Genomic DNA, 19,812 nt, shown 5'->3' on the forward strand with positions numbered 1-19,812 from the left:
TTGTGTGTGTGTGTGTGTGTGTGTGTGTGTGTGCATGTGTGCGCGCGTGTGCACCTGTGTGCCTGTGCACCTCTGCGACACAATTGTGGGTTATAAGAAGTAATAAAACAGGAGATTTGGGCAGTACAAAGTCACATCTTTATTTACAATAATGCCAGACTATGTCCATTTTTGTATCTAATATGTGGGAATGAAGAGAAAGACTTGGGAATGAGTTGTACTGGTGGGTGTAACAAATCAAGACAAAGGTGCCAGAGCAGATGTGTGGCAGGTCAAAGATGACTGACTTACATAAAGACACAAACCCCTTTTACTCTTCACAAATGTGTTTGTGTATGACTGGAGTTAATAGTAGTCGTAGTTGACATTAGCTCCGTGTCTATAAGAACTGGGGTCACGTGGGCTGATGGGGGAATTTTCATCATAGTGATGCTGACGCCCTTGGTCACTGGAGCGTGCGTGGTCCATCCAGTACGACAGGTCAGCCTCCAGCCGCTGGGGATGGAAAAAACACCACAGACGTGACTCGTTAGGAAACTCAGCCTCAACAAATCTCAAGTGAATGGGTACAGAGGCAGCTGATAAGGTGCCCACTGAGACTGTCAGCAGGCACAGCTGTGGCAAATAGACATGCATGAAAGGCAAACATTGAAAAGGCCAATGCTTTGACAGCTTTGGCCTTTTAAGGAACAGCAAATAAGCATTACTATGAGGTGTTATGCATAGGGCTGTAATATTATACTGCCTGAAGCACAAATAGCTATCAGCTGTCAAAAATAGTTGGTGTAGGAGGTTGTTTTGTGCACTCTGCTGTCCTTTTCCTGCCTTTATTATCTGTTCCCTCCACCCCCCCCCTCCCTTGTGAATTCTACATGACAGTCACTGACCTGAAAGGAAACTGACACTGGCTCTGTAAGTGGATTTATAAATGTGTGAGAGAGAGGGAATGTATGTATTGTCATGTACTCAGTTCCCAGCATTTTGAGGATAAGTGTGCCTTTTAAACACTATCTTTTAGGGATCACACCAGACTACAGTTTACTTCATTTTTGTCACTCCACATTTTTTGTCCTCTACATATCTGAGATATATAAAGAGCCATACTGAAGGTGATAACCAAAGTTTTTATTGTGTGTTTTATGTTTTTGTGTTTGTGATTTTTTCACAATAAAATATTGATAACAAAATATGCAAAAGAAAGTCAAAGTTAAAAATCATCCTCAAGTATTCAAGCAATCAAGAGTTTATCTGTTTAATCTGTGCTGTGTGGGTATGGTTTGATAAAACTGAATTGACAAAATAAGCAAACAACCCCGTAACTGTCATCAGATTTTGACTCAAAGAATAATTTAACACCAGTGGAAAATCTTGTTTTCCCTCACCTCCTGTGCTTTAATGTTTCACCACACTGCAGTGATGTAGACGTGTACTCCAGGGTGTGTCAGTACACTGCAACATCACAGTGATGCTGACTTATGCTTGAAACTACCAGTGAGGGAAATGCTACTTTACTGTTCTGACTGGTGTACAGAGAGTAACACAGACAAAAATCAGAAAATATTTTGTGTCCGAGGACATTACTCATAGTTGTTAGGTTTTCAGGGGTTTTAAGTATTTTAAATCAATACACAGTATTTTACATGAACCACCAAATCTCCCTGAACATCACTGCACTTCACACTTTAATATAATATGTATTATTTCTCAGAGAAACTGAAGGAACTTTGTCAAGTCTGAGAAAATTAATCACATTAACAGGGTTATATGGGTTAAGCAGGAAACTGCAAATTTATGACAGACTAGGAACGTGATATGTTTAAGACACTGACATTTACCAGGCAGCAAGGGAATATCAAATGACACAAGTTGTATTACAGGAGATGTAGAATCCAATGTATTTGCAGTTTGGCCTGCATTAAGGATTATATTTTGGCGTCTGATATTTCAGTTTTGATTGTTCTCTCTACATGCTTTACAGAAATGGAACACTAAATTGGTGTCTTGGTCTTCTAAGAAAACATAAATTTTGCCACATTAGGATGGAGAAAGTGATTTTTATTGACATAAAATCTGAACAATCAGCAACAGTCAGCTGTTGAAAAAAATCCAAAGTAAACTTGAGTTCTTGGAACAAGTTTGACTGATGAGAAAATTTTTAAATTCTGTGTTGTGTATTTTCAGAATTATTTTTCAGAATGTTGACAGCTCCACTGGATATTCCTTTTCTGTTTTGGTTTTATTTCAGGAGTTCAGAGAAAAGTTGAACTCTCCTGAAACAGACACAACTCACCTGCTCATCAAATCCCATATACATAAACTGCATAATCCACTGCTGTACGTCTGGTCTGCTGCGATCCCAAATGTTCCTCTTGGTTCTGCTTAGCTTTGCCAGGAACTCTTTAGCCTTGGAAGAAGGGACGGCAACAGACGACTTTGATAGGGTAGTACCAGGTCCCGCCACTGGATGGAGGCACAATGGGGAAAACCATAAAAAGGTATTCACAAAATGTTTTATTTACATTTTTTGAAAGAGTGTTTTTTAATTATTATTATTAAATCAGCAGCATGACAGAACTGTTAGTTGTAACAGTGTTACCATCTCTTTTCCTTAAGATCTTGTGCAAGCTGCTGTCACCAGCTACATCTGTAAAGGTGAGACAACAGAGAACTAATGAGCTGCATGTGAACACAGTTTGTCACAAGTAAATGAATCTGCTGTTCCTCATTTATAAAACAGTCATACACAATATTGTGGAGTTTAAGTTGTAGGTTTTTTGCCAAACTATACCGCTGAAATTCATTTTTAAAACTCAATCTTTAAGACCAACTCTTTCTTGTTTATTCTATCTATTCTATTCTATTATTCTATCTTATTAATCAGGCTTCTTTCTTGGTCAAAACTGCATGAGAAAAGACATTTTGTTCCTAAATATTCCACTTGCACTGCTGCAGATTTTCTGATTAGTTTCAGTAGTCTTAAATCCCCCCATGGACTAGAGCAGTAACACTGTGTGTGGGGAATGCTCATTTAAAGCACGCTAATGAGGTATATTGTCCTTTGCTGCACCCAAGCCATTTAGTCAGGTGACCTTTTAAACTTGCAATTGACTGTTCTTTGAGAACTCTTACATCCCATAGATCCAGGCCACATTTCGATGAGTCTATGATTTGTTTTTTTGAAAGGTTAAAGGCTGAAAGGCTAAGACAAATTGACCCTAGAGTATCAGATACCTCAGAGTATGCACAGAAATCTAGCTTGAGCACAAAACATTTCATTGTGTGGTTAGAACTGGAATGATACAGTTAGAGAGAGAGAGTTAGAGAAAATTACTTGCATGTGTTTTTTTTTTTTTTTTTCCAGCTTATGTTGCAAATGAGCTATGAACAGCAAATTCCTGCAGAATTTTTCTCATTGCTCTATAAGTCTGCCCACATGTGCAGTTTCAGTCATTCTTTCCACAGCTTTTGCATGGGGTGTTTATTTTATTTATTTCTCACACTGCCATCATTAGAAATGAGTGAACCTCCTGATGTCTGTCAGTGCATTTATCAGCTTATCAGTGCATTTTAATGCTTGCCTTACATACCTCATCATAACAGTAAAAGGGTAAAATGGCACTTCTCAGAAAGTAAACTCATACAAAAGTGAGAGGGTAGAGCATTGTTGTAAAAGGTTGAAGACTATGAAATGTCTTGATCAAAATGTGCATTTAAACCTCTCTCTTGCTTATAGTTCACTTTTTTAAGCCATACTAAAAAAACAGGCTTTTTTGAATGGTAATCTTGATTGCTCTGTCTAGACTGAAATATCTCAGCATGCTAACATGCTAAGATCTTAGTTATTTATGTTTACCATAGATACCATACCATAGATAACATTATACCATCAGCATATGAAAATGTTAGCATGTTTTTGTTCCATTTTAGCTCAAAGCACCATCTGAGAGTAAGCACAACTTCACAGAGCTGCTAACATGGCTGTTGACATTTAGGCCTTTAAACAGTATTCATGTCTTCTGAGGACATCTGTTTAGTATTTTAGAAAAAATATATATTCACTTTGTGCTGTGGGTGATTTCATTAGAGCAATAATTTGATGTTCAGTGTGAATGTATTGTGTTGACACACAAGTTGCAGCCTACACAGATTAGAAACCATTTCCAAAACCAGATAAAAAAAACCTTATCAATCTGGAAGGTATGTTCTAGGCAGCTGTAGGGACTGCATGATTTACATCATCTAACTATGCATTTACTATTATGGCATGTGTATACCATTTATCATACATGAGGTATACTTAATTTTACTGCCACATATAATGTCTGCATGTCTGCTTGTCTTATTTTTCAGTTAGCCTTGAGTTTTCATACATGCAGAGACCTGAATTTGCATACTTTGTGGTAATGCAGTTCAGATTATTTGATAGAAGGTGAATGGTAATATAACTGACAATAGCAGGAGCGGACATGGTTTTTAATGTGATATATTTGTCCTCTGAAGTGAGATTAAAGTCTGTGTATATTGAATTCCCATCCAAACTAGAGTGAATAGAGAAGAAAGGCTAATTGGCAAAATGCATTAAAATATGTGCTGTGCTCTGAAAACTGGGCAGCAGAAATGGAGGTTTTATTTGTTTAAAGTAAGTGGAATAAAACGTGAAACATGAGAAACTATGTGTATGGTCCTTTTAAATCTGTTCCCTCGTCTAATAAGTCCACAATTGCTGAGTACAGTTTTTATTTTCCCTGTTAAAGTACGGTGTGAGTGAGAAGAAGTGAAAAGTGAGAGAAGATGGTGACAGAGAAAATCAGTGACAGGCAGCTTTTTCCTTTTCATGTCATTTATGAATAAACACTCTGTACAAGATATCCCACACACTCTGACGTACTGTCATTTCATCTTTGTTACTGCTACTGCAAACTAGCAGTAACAAAGATGGTGAAGGCCAAACTTTACAAAAAGCAAAGCAAAAATAAAGAAGAAGAAAAGCCAAAAAAAAGAGATTGAGCTCACCTTTTAGTGCCAACAGTGTCACCAATACAGCCAGCCCTATTAACCTCAGATAGAGCTGCTGGGATGCCATTTTGTACCCACTCGGTCTTCACAGAGCTGCTTAAAGGCAACAACTGTGCATAAACTGCTGCACAACCAGAGAAAGGAGTGGGCGGTAACCCAGACTTTCCAAGTGGAAATTGGCCTATGGCGGTGGAATGTCTTTTACCTCCTGCCTACAGAAACAAGACCGCAAGTGGGAGCTTTTCCGCTCTTAAAATGAATTTTCATGTGTCCCAGGTACTTATCCAACCTCCATACATATGGTACCTGAGTAGCAAGAGAGGAGGGAAAAAATGTATTCCATTTTACCTTTCCAAACATTGCATTTTATATGTTTCCAAATTGTTTCTGACAGTTTCTGAAACAAGTAACTGCAGTAGAAATAGTAACCAAAGAAGTGATTGCACTGTCTGAGGTGATTATCTGGTAACCAAATGTCAACTGTGCTAAATAATTCAAGCTCAAACTGTCTGGATTTTTTTTTTTTTTTTTTTTTGAAGGTGTCTCTAATATTTATGACAGCATTGTTTTTCCGACACCACCGTAAAACCTGAGGAGAAATCTGGGCAGAAGCAGGAGCTACTTGAAATTAATTTCAACAATAAGTCAGTAACTAACAGTGAAATGCCCGAGCACCTATTTGCTCTCATCAAAAACATCAATCACTCAGCCTACTGAGGGAGTCTCATGAATGTTAAAGAGGCCCAATTCAGATAACCACTGAAGCAAAAATATACTGTGATGTTGCAGATGAAATTTAGTTGAATACAGTGTGAATTTGGAATATTTCACTTCAATTTGATATATCATAGTTTATAATTTAAGCTTCAGCCAAACATTCCCCTTAAGTTATGAATTCAAACCCACAGTTATCCACCTCCCCCAGTGCCTCATTTCAACTTACATGATGTGTACTTGCTTTGATCGTGCTCAGAACTGGGGTGCGGTAAAACAAACATCTCTCACATGTTTTTCCAACTTGACTTTGTTCACAGCTAGTTGCAAGTTTCTAGCAAAGATAGTGGACATTTTCACTCGAATGAAAGTTGATAGTTGAACACATACACCAAAAAACTTTTCAAGCCTCCCGGGTTTGCCTCTGTGTTGTGCGGCCAATGGACATGTGTGTTTCTCCCAACTTTACGTTGGGATACCATTACATGCGTAACAGTAACTTTTCTAGACTCTGGGATAGTTTTAGAAATACACAGCTACCATAATAAGAAGAGTAAGTAAGCAGTAAGAGCTTGTTTTCAGTTGGTGGTGTCATGTCAACAGTTTTACAGACAACTCTTTTACAAAGGTGGCCTATAAGGAAAATGATTTTTGAGCTACTGAGATTTTTTGTGGTTGCAATACCACAGCTGACCACCAGAACAAAGTCGCCACAAGGCTTAGTGGCAGCACTGTATCTAGCTCTCATACACACTATCTTTTCTACTGCATCTGTGTTATATATTTAAAGTTTGCTAACATTACCCACAAAAGCTACTGTCCAGACGAAAGCAAATAAATAGCAGAACGTATTTAATTGAGCAGGGGTGCATTTTATTTCATATGATATATATATAACATATAATTCCTCTTTTTATTTGTAAGGGGAAGGATGTTCTATATAAAAGGTTACATGGTCTCACTTTAATGTCTGGTGTCACCGTCAGTCACTGTTGTGAATGGGAAATTACCACTTTAAAGAGATTTCAGAAATTCTCATTTGGCTTGGCTTGAACTTGTCATATGATGAATGTGTGTGTGTGTGTGTGTGTGTGTGTGTGGTGTGTGTGTGTGTGTGTGTGTGTCAGAGAGGGAGAGTGTTTGGTTTGGAACTATAAACTCTCTCTCATTCTCTCAGGGGTAGAGCTGGAATGCAGGAAAACCAAAAGCTGGCTGATGATTGTGGTGCTTTCATAGTACAGAAAGAGGAAAGAGATGGAAGGTAGAGGAAAACAGCTGAAGAGAAGTGAGGATGAATGTGCTTAATAATTCTTTTTTTCTTATTTCAGTGTTCAGGCTGTGCCATAAGTCACTACATCCTCTTTATTAAGCCTGTATTTCATATGCTGTACACCCTGTCAAACAGAATTCAGGTGCACACACTCACATTTTGAAAGGGAAAAATAGAGCAGTTCATTCTGACGTGAATTGAACTGAACATTCAGCATCATGACTGATGTGTTGTAAAGCTCAATGAAATTCAAAAGCCTCTGCTCTCAGCAGGCATACCTGCAGTTATGACTTCCTTATAGAAGAAATAGGCTGAGTCCCTGACTTCTACTTACAGTGAGCTTTATCAAAGGCTCACTGTCCTCAGGCACATATTTCCATTGCCGATGGAAAACAAACTAGGAAAACAGATGTCTGTGGATTTCTCAGATTCTCCTACAGATTTTCTGAGATTTTCACATATCTGGTACTTCAAAGTCTAAGAACACATTGTGGATATAGACACATACTCACCAATCACTTTTGTTTCTCACAGGTGCCATTTGTTATTCTCAGCCATGAAGCACATTGGAGCAAGAGAGGAGAATGAGAACCAGGAAGAGAGAATGCACCATTTCTGACATGATGAAGAATTCCATAGCCACAAAGGCTTTGTCTGTTATCTGGATTGATCTTACCTATCCAAATGTACCACACACTGACCTGAAAGGGATGGGATATGACGACACAATGATTCAGGTACAAAGCTTTCTTTGCAATTGCCCACAAATCCATGAAATGAGCACTTCAGCGCCAGAGCATTCCTGGACAGAGATAAAGTAGAATAAAGTAATCTTCTCATATGTTTCAGTGTGTGTGTTTGTTGTCCCAGGAATTAGGGAACTGGAAAATCACAAGATCAGACATATACATTGAACTTTGTTGCAAACCACAATTTACTCTTTTTGTTCACTCACTCCTGTCTAACCCTGCTTTCATCATTCCCTTACCTCCTCTCTTCACACTCGAGTTGACAGTCTGGGTGTTGTGACTTGAAGTGCATTTATGCAAGTATCTGACACTTTTGCACACAGGCATCACAGATGTCCTTCAAAAACTCACAGAGACACTCAAAAGATAAACTAAAAACCCAACTACAATGAAAGCCTCTTATTACCTAAAAGATCTGCAGATTTTTCAACTTCAATTTTCCATTTAACTCTTAATGTGTGTTCTGCTAAAAACAATTTACATACAATTATTATATTTCCTCAACACCCACTGAGTTTTCTTAATTTTATGAGAACTGCCTATAAACACTATTTTGAACTGCTGACATGTTTAAGAAGTCTGCTACAGAAAATGATGCATAAATTCTGTTTGGAGTCAAACAGAACCCCAGCGGAGGAGGACGTGCTCAGATCCGTCACCTAATCTTTACTATCTTGTGAAATATTGAATTTGAAGTCTGTGAGTCTCTAATGGTTATTTAAATGAAACCATCTTACAAGTTTAGAGGGTAATATCTCTGATGGAGCTGCTGATAATTTGTAACTACTAACTATGTGTCAAATAAATGTAGTGTTGTTACTTTGATTTCTGTTATAGTAGGTTAACAGTTTGTGCATAAGATGTCTAGCCATGACTTTTACCTCTCTGTTGTTCAACTGACTCCAAACATAAGTAATGTCACAATGCAGGATAACACACAGTACCTTTCTTTTCTGTAAATGAGCCCTGACCATTAATTTCAGTGTGTTTGCACTCCCTTGTACGTTGTTCAAACCCAGTTTGTGACAAAAGAAAGGGTCACCACGGCAAAATTCTCCTGCATACTGGTTTAATTAGGTTAGAAGAAGAGAAAAATTTTTAAATCATATTTTTCTACATACATAAAGAGTCACAGCACCACCACAATCGATCATCTGAACTGTAAACATCATAACACATGTTACAGGTGACTCCTAACTGCCCTCAGACTCTTGAATTTCTTATCAGGACACTATCTCTTCTTGGCCTCACTCCTCAGTTTGAGGGTCCGACTCGGGATTATCGTAGCCCAGCTCGCTGCTGATGGGGAAGTGAGCCCAGAAGGTACGAGCCAGGTCGTGCATCCCGTCGAGAGCTGCCTGAGCTCGTAGCTCCTCCAACCATCCGAAAAAGTCTGACGACCACAAGCCCCAATAGGGTAAGCTCCGTTTCTCCCTCTCCTTCCTCCCAACTGCTGCTTCGCTCTCCTCCGCTCCTGTCAAAGAACCCAGAACAGAGCAAGGAGTGAACATTATTTCACATTTACTGTATTACTGTATATCAAATTGTCAACTCTATTCATGTGGTGTGTCATATTATGTGCTGCTGCCAATACCTGTAGGATACAGGAAGCCGAGCAGAAGAGAGCAGAGCAGAGCAGACATGTACAGAGCATTCATGCTTCTCAAAATGCTGAAAAACAGAGCACAAAAGGTTTGACCTGAAAGTCGTTCTGTGGAGCAGTCTCTGCCAGAGCAATTTATCTATCAGTGAATTCAGGCATGTGTAGAACATTTTCAGGAGAATACCGTTTTCATAGTGTTTTCTTTAGAGGCTGGTCAGACTATACCATAGCTGCATGAGTCAACAGAGAAGGAAAAAAAAGCTTCCTTGTGTTAATATCACCTCTGTTTCATCAGAGATCATCCTCCGTCTCGTCTTACCTGATCAGCAGCAGATTAAGTTTGTCGTCCTGTCCCTCGTCCCTCTCCTTCAGGCTGATCTGAGGATGATGACTGCATCATGGTTAGAAAAAGAGGAGAAGGCAGACATGTTTGTTTTTCACATTTTGCCCCTTTTACACCTGCCTGTCTCCAAAACCTCTTTCACACCCCTCACGTCTGTTTACTGTGTACAGGGGAATATAACATCGCACCTGGTATCCAGACAGACTGTCCCAGCTGTACCACAGCACTGACATTCAGCTGCTGGGTGCACAGTTAGTTCAGGTTGGATATTTGTTTCTCTCTCGGGATGCTGGCAGAGATAGAAGCGGTTGGTCAGAGAAAGTTTACAGTGCTTTAACAGAGGGCAAATCGCACAAATTCAGCTACTGTCAGCTGCTACTAGGAAACTTTTAAAGATAAAGCAGGTTTTGTTGTCTTGATGTCAACAAATCCCACGAAAAGACCAAAACAAACAATATTTGTCTCTCAAAGCCCAGCAGAAATGAGGGCATGTAGTTCCTGTGGCAACAATTAGAATTCACAGAATGAGACCAAAGTTGTACTAATAATACAAAACTCACACAGCATACATAAAGCTATTTTACCTTGTTCAATACAGAATTTGGGAACTGTTAATAAAAATTAGTCCTGAGAGTGAAGAGCTTAGCTGTTTGCATATTTCTGCTGAATGGATTTTTTGAGAGAATGGCTGTAAAGATACATGTGTGCCAGTGAGTGATTTCTGTAGAAGGTTAGGGAGGACCAGCTGACCCAGTGCGCAATGAATAGTGATGAGTGAGGGCCTTGGTGTTTTTCAGATAAATCTTAGCACTCTACAATGTAGCTACAGTATCTAAAGCATATAAGCAGTGAGAACATGTGTATCTGTACAGTACATTCCAATAATAAAGCAAAAACCAAATTGTAGCATGAACAAGCCTATTTTTTATTTTAATCCACATTTCTTCTTTAGCCTCTTCACCGGCTACTGAATATGAGGTTACAAGAATAAAGTACTCAATAGTTTTATCATGGTCTATGATAATTGTAGGGGCTGCCAATAATCTCTTAGAATTTGTGTATAACAGAGCTGTGTCAGTTGAACAAAACAAGACAGTTTAAGACATTGATATATGAGGAAAATAAGTTGCACACAAATCAAATGAAAATAATGGTTACATGCAGTTACAGAAGAATAAGCCTAGACTACAGAGGCATACTTGTTAGAATTTCATGAGATTTTCTGACAATAAAGAAAAAAACAGAACATATTCAGCAATAACCTTGAAGAGGCACCCTGGGGTTGAGAAAGGATATTGTGTTAAAATGTAAAGGAACAGACATAAAGCATTTCCATCAGTATAAGTGCTGGTGGGAGCACATCATGTGTGCTGTTGATGAGCTTTTAGCAGGATCTGCAAGATGAGACTCTAATAAGGCCTGAATAAGGTGGAGAGACGTCTTAGGAGAAGAAACAAGAGCAAGGCAGATAAACCATTATTTTGTCAATACATCAGTTTCAAAAGAGAATATAGTTTCTCCATAATGTGGAGAGACGTTCTGTGGTGGTAGATGAATGGAGGTGGAGGAGGGAGCAGTCGGTAGAGAAGTAAGTGGTATTGGAGAAAAAACCAACAGGAGGAAATGACATTTTGTGCTTCTAGTTTTACATTTCTGTTCAAGTTCACTCTGCCGCAGTTTAACAAGCAACAGAAAAGCAAAGTGGTGTCTGACTGGCTGTTGGTTTTTCTTTCCTTAATTTTAGCATCAAAGCTGTCAGATGTATTTTTGCAATGTGACTGTTATGAAAAGTTCAGTGGGATGGTTGCCTGGTCTCATTGGATTCTTGTCATAATTTGGTGAATCCACATAGCAGTGTAAGGATCTCAAGGTCTGCAAAACCATCATTTACTGTCTGAGTGTCTAGTCTAAAACTAAAAACTAAAACTTTTTGGCCATCTTGACTCACCACAGCCAAATCAATATTTTTTTTTAGATATTATCTCTGCTGTTTGAGTGGATAAATATAAGTGGAGTTTCTCATCCAAGGGGCTTCTTCAGTTTACAATTAGCTGAAACTAAGACTGGAAATGGGGGTAGTGTGCTAACTGGTGTGCTTTAGAGGTGCTTGTGGGTGGAAAGCTCAGCTAGCTGTCTCCTCCTGTTTCTAGTCTTTGTGTTTATGTTACCTTAACTGGTTACTTGCTTCAGCTACACATTTAATGTACAGTCAGAAGAGTAGTGTCGGTCTTCTCATCTATCTCTGAGTAACTACTAAAAAAAACATTTCCGTGCCTGTTAAACCATTGTTGAAAATATTTTGAAAAATTCTAACATATCCTCTGATTATCCATGTTTTTGATGTCGCCATCATGTGTCATGCAGATTGTTTATAGTTGCTGATGAATGTCATTCCTAAAAGGACCTGAAAAATGTCACAAACGGAGAGGTTTCTCTGTGCTGAATTTAAAACTGCAACTCGTGTGGTGTCATATATTAGTGTAACATGCTCACTTTCTTGCACTGCTGTGTCTTCTTTTGCTGGTTGTGATTAAGCAGAGTTCGAATGGCTTCCTCTAACCTGTGACAACTGTGCCACATCTCTGAAAAGTATAAAGGAGGTTTTGTGGCCAGTCTCTTTTTTTGGCTCCCAGCATCCTTCTCAAATTTTTGCATGTCTTACACACCTTCATGTGACTTCTCTTTTTTTGCCAGCCAAGGAGGTAAGAAATGGCAGCTTGTTTGGGATCAAAACAAACATTTTGAAATAACTTTTTGGGGGTAATTTTGCCTGTTTTAGTTGGTATAGTTGTTATCTCTTATAGCAAAATGAAGGCTTGTCAGTTATTTTGTTTGTTTAATGTGTCTGTCTGCTTCTATCAGGCAACAGGTACTAACTATGAACTTGTTGAAGGTTGGCAGAATCATATTTCCTTATTATTTGTTTATATATTTGTTTTGTCAAAGGACCAGATACCCTTTTGTTTCAAAATGTGATTTGGGATTTGGTCTTGACAGACATCGTTGTCTGAAGCACTTCACCCTGTTTGAAGGTGCTGTGGTCTCAGGGAGTTGACGTGTCACGGATTGTCACTATTGTCTTAAACACAGCTGAATGTGACACAAATTACAACTCAGAATTTTCCACACTACCACAAGATGTTTTCTGTTTTGATGTCTTGATGGGGGTGTGACCTGGTAGGTTAAATATGATGTTGCCTCATTCTGTGGAAGCAAGGGAGTACAAGGAAACACCATAGATTATTCATTTTGATTCTTTTTTTTAATAATCCTTTTATCTCTTTTGCTGTTAATAGGGCAAGAATACCTCATTTGTCTCTGGAAAAGGGCAGATAACTGAGGTTGCAATTCTCAGAAGTGGATTTGATGCTAAGTAACTCTTTTACAGGTCTCTTTTCACTGTTCTTGACCCTTTTGTTTTGCTGGAATTTGGTTGCTTTTTAGTCAATGAAATCCTGAATGTAAATTCTGATACAAATTAAAACTTTATTTCCATTCAAATTAATTTTGGTAGAGACACAACTAACATGCTGAGTTGCCTGTATTTTGAGCTTCTTTTTCTTTTTCTCTTTTGAAGCAAAAAAAGCAAGGCTTGTTTGTTTCTACTCTGAGCTCACTGGAAACTGTTTTGCTCAGAGTAAGAAGCCAAACAGGAAAGAAGTTAATTAAAATCTAACATAAACACATAATCCCACTGTCCCATCAGGAAATTGAATTCACTGGTAACCAACATAACTTCTGCAGCACTTTTTAAATGTCAATTATCTGTTGCAGGTTCATAATGTGGATACTGAAAATGTAAACACTGTAGAGTGAGGATGTAAGAAGCCCGATACTGCCATCATGTGGACTGAGAAAAGACCAAAAGGTAATGTATTCATGTCACTCAAATATAGCATACAAACCACAGTACTGTGTATAAGGTACATATGTTCAGTCTTCGGTCTCACGTAGAGATATGAAATCCCAACTTTTGGCAGCTAGGTCCCATAAGAGCTGAGGCAGATGGTGGTTTAATTAAAGTGACATCAGTGAAATACAGCATCTCAAAATGCCTGTGGTTTCCATCGTTTCACTCCAGCAACACCTCTGATGAAGACCACAGGCTTGGCTGTTGAAACATGTCAGGTAAGAAAAAAAATGCCTGTCTTTATGTAAGACTGGGGGACAAAATAAAAAGTCAGACAAAATTATCCTTATCAGTCTATTGTTTACAAGTTGTTTTCACTGCCCACACTGCTCCTGTGTGCTGGAGACGAGGGATTCTGCCTCAGCAACGATTGAGACGATGTTTCAGCAGACAGGAGCCATACTTAATACTTCCACTACTTGTGGATGCCAAGTGATGCAACTTTGTGTTGTGGTACTATAATGATGTTTTACTTGAGAGAATTTTGGGTTGATGTGATTCCTGAAGATGAGAGCATCTGGAAGTGTTGGGACAGCAAGTTAAAAAGTAATATGTTGACATGCAATATTACCAAATTAACTCAGGATCTAGATTCAGGCATATTTGCAAATGAAAAAACACATGAATAACATGATTTTCTTCTTTTTTTTTTTTTTTTTTTGGGGCAGTCTGATGGGTTTCAGTGGATGGATGGCTGATGGCAACCAACCAAAGACATGGTGCTGGAAGAGTGGGTAGAGTGTGGACTGAAACAGACAGATCTTAAGTCCTCTTGGGAGACTGGTTAGGTGCTCCCAGTCACAGTGATACTCTGCTTACCTGGGACCAAGGTAACACAGAAACAGACAGGAGGTGAAGCAGTCTTGCGCCAGCTCTCAGTGATTTGGGGGAACAATACCAACAGCAACTGTCACTCACAGCATGCACATGGACGTTGAGACCTTTTTACAGGACGTAACCCTACTGTTGGATACAAAGCTGACTGATGGTGGAAAGTAAATGCAGAGAGTTTTTCCAGACTGGCAAAGCTGGCATGCCAGTATCTCTGTATACCAGCAACGTCACCGCCCTCTGAGCGTGTGTTTTCTCCCGCCAGACTGATTGTGATCAGGCTGGACATACTTATTTTGCTCTACTAGAACAAACTTTTTTTTTTCATATTTGTTCGCAGTGATAATTTAATGTAACCAGGTGGTAAATGCACATGTTTAAAGCATAAAATAAAACTACTCTAAGTACTGTTTTCTGCTGCAGCTGTACTGTTGGTGGTGTAGTTTCACTATATGTCAAAGCAATGAGCCTGCTGAGAGGTCAGGGGTCACTGGGAAAATGCAGGAAGAAAATGCTATGCACCATTTTTCTGGGCATAGTTACTGCTATCGATGGTGAGAACATCTATGAATGATGCTATTTATCGCAATGTAACTGTAGGTTAATTCCTTAGTGTCTGATTTATGTATTAAAAATCCACATCTTGTTTAATTGTTGGGTTTAGGATTGCCAAGGCTCACGGGGGGAAAAACTCATGTGGGTCACAAGAGCTCCTTGTCCGTGAGTTAGGTAGGCAGCTGGCGATGATTCTTTGTTTGCAGTTTTGAATTTTTGCTTTTCTAATTCATTTAACTGTATAGACAATATTTGTTTACTGTGTAGAATGAAGTAGCTTTAAAGTTCAATCTGTACTGTGCAGTGACTTTTTGTGACAGTGTTGTAAATATATTTTGTTTTCTCGATCCTAGAAAGGGGCCACTGACGTATTTGTACTCTATTTGTACTGTAGTTGCAGTGTTGCCAATTCTCATGCTTCTGGCATGTGACACACGCTTTCGCTCTCCATCTCACACTCTCATGCTGCCCGAACAGTTCCCACACCAAAACCATGGATGTAATTGTAATTGTGTAATTGTGTAAATGTTAATTGTTTCTCTGGAACGAGGATCCTTGCTGGCTTACAGCAGATGCTGTGTGATGCACAAAATTAGAGGTAAAACTGAATAAATGACTCAAATGTTTTTTTTTTTTAATCAATATATCAGCCTCATAAGGATTTGCTGATATGGCACTGTCTGACTGATTTTTTGTAACTCTCAACCGTCTTCTTGAGGGTATTTTAAATTTGTAAGTCATTTACCTCATGTGTGATAGTGTATGTGATCTGTGCAGTTCATTATCTTTTTATATGCAGTCTATGGTGACTTAAGTTCATTAAACCTCTCATCAAATGTATTTATTCATTCAGGTCTCAGTGTGGTAAATCCTCATCATGTAGAAGATCAGAGATGGACCACTACAGGGCAACTGTAACTAACTGCAGTATACATACATGTTACAGGAGCATGCTCATTAACTTGGCCATTACAGATTGCATGTGGCTCATATCCAATTTGTCAGAAAATAGTCACAAATAAAGGAGTTTCACCTTCAGATTTTGTGCACTGATGATGCGTCTGGCGCATGGCTGTCCCCTTATAATACAGCTAAGGTTTTTTCCGTCTTTACAGTGGGTAATTTTAGGACCAATCAGACACGGCTGATAGGCGGGCCACAATGAGCCAGCCAATCAGCGTTTTTCTGCGTATGTCGTCATTGGTCGCGACGCGTCTTATCATTGGCCATTACCCTCTGGGAGGAGCGAAGCGAGACTGAGAGAGGAAGTAGGAAAACCTTAAACTCAAGTCTGATCAGTTGCTTCTGTTTGCTAGTACTATGAAAAAAACGTCGCTATCGGAGAGGTTTAAATGCTAAAACAAACTCTGGAGCTGCTTCTTTGTCGAACAGGAGTGAGGCTGGACGCTGAACACACCTGTGGCGCAAAGGTAAAGCAAACAGTAAGCGGCTGGCGTTAGCATTAACGTTATCGGAGAGCGTTAGCATTTGCTTCACGCCTTATCATTAGCTTCGAGCGTTAGCATTAGCTTCGAGCGTTAGCATTAACATTACCCTGTAATTATATTTTTAAATTTCATTCTCAGTCTTTTATGTTAAGGTTTAAGTTTAGGTTTAGGTTAAAAGCGTGTTTGTGTTTCTGTGACTAAAGCGTCCCTGACATGAGCTGTGGAGGGTGGTAACTGTTAAGTAGTCTGTTTGTTTACAACTCCGTTTGCATTTCTTAATAATTACTTTGCAGGCATTTTACTGCGTCTTTGTAATTTTGTACTCCAGTTTAGTCATTTTAAGTCAGTTTATGGCGGATTATCACATCGATGTGATCATTTTGTGTCTTTTTGTGGTGGTATTGCATCGTTTTGCGTCTCTAGTTGGCTGTTTTACGTCTTCCTATGATCAGATTCTTGGTGGTTGTTTTGCGTTGTATTGTGTCTTTGTAGTTTTGTTCCAGGTTATTAAACGTTGTGTGTGGTGTGGTAGTTAAGCATCTCATTGTGATCATTTTGCAACTACGTTTTTTTTTTTTCCCCTCTTTCGTTTTGTGCTCTTATAGCTATGTGGTAGTAATCTGTACATAAACATCCATTGATCCTGAACCCTGTTGACTATGTTATTGATTAGAAATTTGTTTGTGGTGACTTGAGACTTTACTGAGCTCACTTTTGTGTTACAAGTTTGAAAACTAGATTTTAACTCTGTGGTCCTTCACAAGTTTTAAGTCTCAAGAGAAGGTCACAATGTATGAGCTGAGATTACTGTTAGAAATTATTATTTAAAAAAACTAAATATAGTAATATACTAGTAACATAATTAATTTATTCACCTCAAAGTGTGATTGTCAAGTTTTCAGTGTTGTATTCTTCTATACTGTTCAGGTTTTGGAGGTGAACTGTTCTTTATCAATTAAGTTATTTGTAAGTGAGTTTGTAAGTGTAAGTGTTGTGCTTGTGTTTTCCAGGTTTACTCGTTCAGCTGCTGCAGCCTGACCAGAAATACCAGCTCTCATCTTACAAACCAATCAGGTATGTGTCCTAAAAATTTACCCTGAAAAAAATCTGTTGGTGAGCTGAATTATTAATGTTAATAGCAGTGTTAATCCTTTACAAATCCTTTGTATTTAATGAGTCAAGTATTGAATATAATAATAACTGATTAATCGTGTCTATAATTTGTCAGAAAATAGTACTAGTTATAATAATTTTCAAAAACTAAATAGTAGAACAACTAAATAGTTGTCAGTTAATTTTCTGCCTGTTGACTGAAGTATAATTAGAAATACCACAAGTTAAAAACCTGTTTTCAAAAATGTGCTTAAGTGAAAGTTTTTATTATGCAGTTCACAGTAATATACTTGATTCCTCTAGTGATTAGTTGACAGACAATTAATATAGATATTTAAGATTTAAGATAATCATTTTAGTTAATTTTCCCCAAATATTTTTTGTTATTGATTCCTAAAGATGTGATGCTTTTTCTTGTCATATGTGACAGTAAACAGCCCATTTTCTGAGACACTCCTCTATTGTTTGGAAAATGTTCTGGTTCAGCTGTAATGTTGAATATTTATGTGTGTTTTGGGATTAAACTGTTAATGAGGAATAGGTCAGTGTATTGATCATTTTCCTTTGTATTATTCTCTTTTTATTTCCTCCAGGTGTCACCACTTCATCCACGATTGCAGAGTCTTTGTACAATGAAGTTCTTTGAAACCAGGACAGAGGCCTCCAGGTAATTCACAAACAGCTTTACACAAACTGTCCAACACAGAGCACTGACATTAAACTCTAATATCCCGAGTAATTGATCTGAAGTCTGAATAGTCTGATTTGTCACAAAAAGACTAAACTCATTGTTAAAGTTTATAGTTCATGAATGTACAGTTAAATGAAAATGAAGAATTTAAACATCAGTTCTCTCTCTCCCTCTCTCTTGCTCCTTCTCACTCTCTCCCTCTGTCTTTCTGTCTCTCTCCCATGCCTGGCACACACTAAAAGATTTTTCGAATCTTACACGATTTAGAGAATGTGAGAGACCACACACGACAACAAATAATGACAGAATTCACAGTTTATAGCGTTTGATATATAGCAAGAAGAGTCTGGACTGTCAAAAGTCAAAATCTTGTGCGGTCGAACACGACTTTAAACAAACAGCGGACGACAATGTCTCTTGTTTGTTTTGGTTTTCTGTCGTCAGTCACCTTGCTTCCTGATTGGCTATCATTCCGTTCCACATGACAATCCACAGAGAAATATTGAACATGTTTAATATTAATTGGGGCAGCTCTGATCATTTTCAGAGCAGATCAGGGAGGGTAAAATCACTCTGAACACACTTCACACAACAGGAGAATCCCGCAAGATAATGGCCTTTACTGACTTCAATCGGGAGGGGGGATTATCTTTTAGTATGTACCCCGCTTTACACTTTCTAATTCTCATGCTTTCTCTCTGCCTCCTTCTCTATGTCTCTCTTTCTCTCTTCCTTGCTCTCACTCACTCTCATGCTTTCTCTCTATCTGTCTCCCCTTCTCTTTTACACACGCTTTCTCCCCCCTTTCCCTCTTATTCAGTTCAGCGTCACACTAGAAACACTGTCATTTTGCTTCATTTTGGCTTCTATCAACCAACTTCAGCTCAAATTTTAACTGACTTTGGAGAAAAACATTTCTGTCCACTGTGTGAATATCAGGAGCTGGTGGAGTCAGTTCTCCACTCAGAGCAGCTTCTTCTGTCTTTCTGTATAAAGCAAACGTAACTCTTGGAATAGTTCTGATTACTCCAGAACCAGTTAGTTCACACTCTGGTTTTTTGTAGATTTAGTGTCTTTTACCTCTCTATCTTTTGACAGTTTGAAGGTCAATACCCAAAAACTCTCTGTGCTTTTATTTTGATGTGTTAAAAGTGACATCTTTATATAAATGTCTGTTGTGTTTTTCTCCACAGGATTCAAATTTTAACCATTAAATGAAGGGAAGAGACAGACGTGGAGACATTTCCAGAAGGTCAGTGTTAGTTTATTCTTTTCAGTCTGACTCTGTCATTATCTCAACTGCAGTTTGACTCTTTAAAACCTCATTTTGAACAAATACCAACAAATTAAAGCTGCTGTAACTTATCAGTTTTAATTAGTATCTTTCAACAGTGTAGCTGCAAATAGTCAAAAAATATGTATAACAAAATACATGTACAAAACAGAAAATATAAAACCTTAGTTTGGAATATAATACAATAGGAACCCTTTTAATAAATGAAAACCTTTAAATATTAAGGATAAAAAGAAAAAAAAAAGGAAAAGGAAAAATATATTTTAAAAACCAAG

The 19,812-nt window shown here is 38.3% G+C and overlaps 2 protein-coding genes and 1 long non-coding RNA gene across 4 annotated transcripts in view; 1 reads left to right on the forward strand and 2 right to left on the reverse strand.

Annotated features, from left to right (window-relative positions):
* Positions 1–115: 115 nt before the first annotated feature.
* On the reverse strand, positions 116–5,179 carry ecrg4a (ECRG4 augurin precursor a). Its single transcript, XM_018702464.2, has 4 exons — positions 5,014–5,179; positions 2,597–2,644; positions 2,291–2,460; positions 116–495 (listed from the first exon to the last, which is right to left on the reverse strand). Exons 1-4 carry the CDS (start codon positions 5,081–5,083, stop codon positions 346–348), a joined length of 438 nt encoding a protein of 145 aa, XP_018557980.1. The 5' UTR covers positions 5,084–5,179; the 3' UTR covers positions 116–345.
* Positions 5,180–8,811: 3,632 nt separating this feature from the next.
* LOC108901007 (otospiralin) lies at positions 8,812–9,441 on the reverse strand. The gene is made up of 2 exons (XM_018702313.2): positions 9,344–9,441; positions 8,812–9,223 (listed from the first exon to the last, which is right to left on the reverse strand). Exons 1-2 carry the CDS (start codon positions 9,405–9,407, stop codon positions 8,997–8,999), a joined length of 291 nt encoding a protein of 96 aa, XP_018557829.1. The 5' UTR covers positions 9,408–9,441; the 3' UTR covers positions 8,812–8,996.
* A 6,825-nt stretch (positions 9,442–16,266) lies between these two features.
* LOC108901006 (uncharacterized) overlaps positions 16,267–19,812 on the forward strand; it is a 36,066-nt gene continuing 32,520 nt past the window's right edge. For both annotated transcript variants that reach the window (XR_007813634.1, XR_001963821.2), the window contains exons 1-4: positions 16,267–16,421; positions 17,450–17,513; positions 18,146–18,219; positions 19,437–19,495. This is a non-coding gene — a long non-coding RNA (uncharacterized LOC108901006). The remainder of the gene's footprint in view (positions 16,422–17,449; positions 17,514–18,145; positions 18,220–19,436; positions 19,496–19,812) is intronic.

This window comes from Lates calcarifer, linkage group LG1 (assembly GCF_001640805.2).
Source record: "Lates calcarifer isolate ASB-BC8 linkage group LG1, TLL_Latcal_v3, whole genome shotgun sequence".
NCBI classification, from domain to species: Eukaryota; Metazoa; Chordata; class Actinopteri; family Centropomidae; genus Lates; species Lates calcarifer.

Coding starts and splice junctions, on each gene's coding strand:
- ecrg4a (XM_018702464.2), bottom strand. CDS start 5,083: ATGGCATCCCAGCAGCTCTATCTGAGGTTAATAGGGCTGGCTGTATTG. Junction 2,645..5,013: donor GACACTGTTGGCACTAAAAG/GTGAGCTCAATC, acceptor TCACCTTTACAG/ATGTAGCTGGTGACAGCAGC. Junction 496..2,290: donor ATATGGGATTTGATGAGCAG/GTGAGTTGTGTC, acceptor TTCCATCCCCAG/CGGCTGGAGGCTGACCTGTC.
- LOC108901007 (XM_018702313.2), bottom strand. CDS start 9,407: ATGAATGCTCTGTACATGTCTGCTCTGCTCTGCTCTCTTCTGCTCGGC. Junction 9,224..9,343: donor CGGCTTCCTGTATCCTACAG/GTATTGGCAGCA, acceptor GTTCTTTGACAG/GAGCGGAGGAGAGCGAAGCA.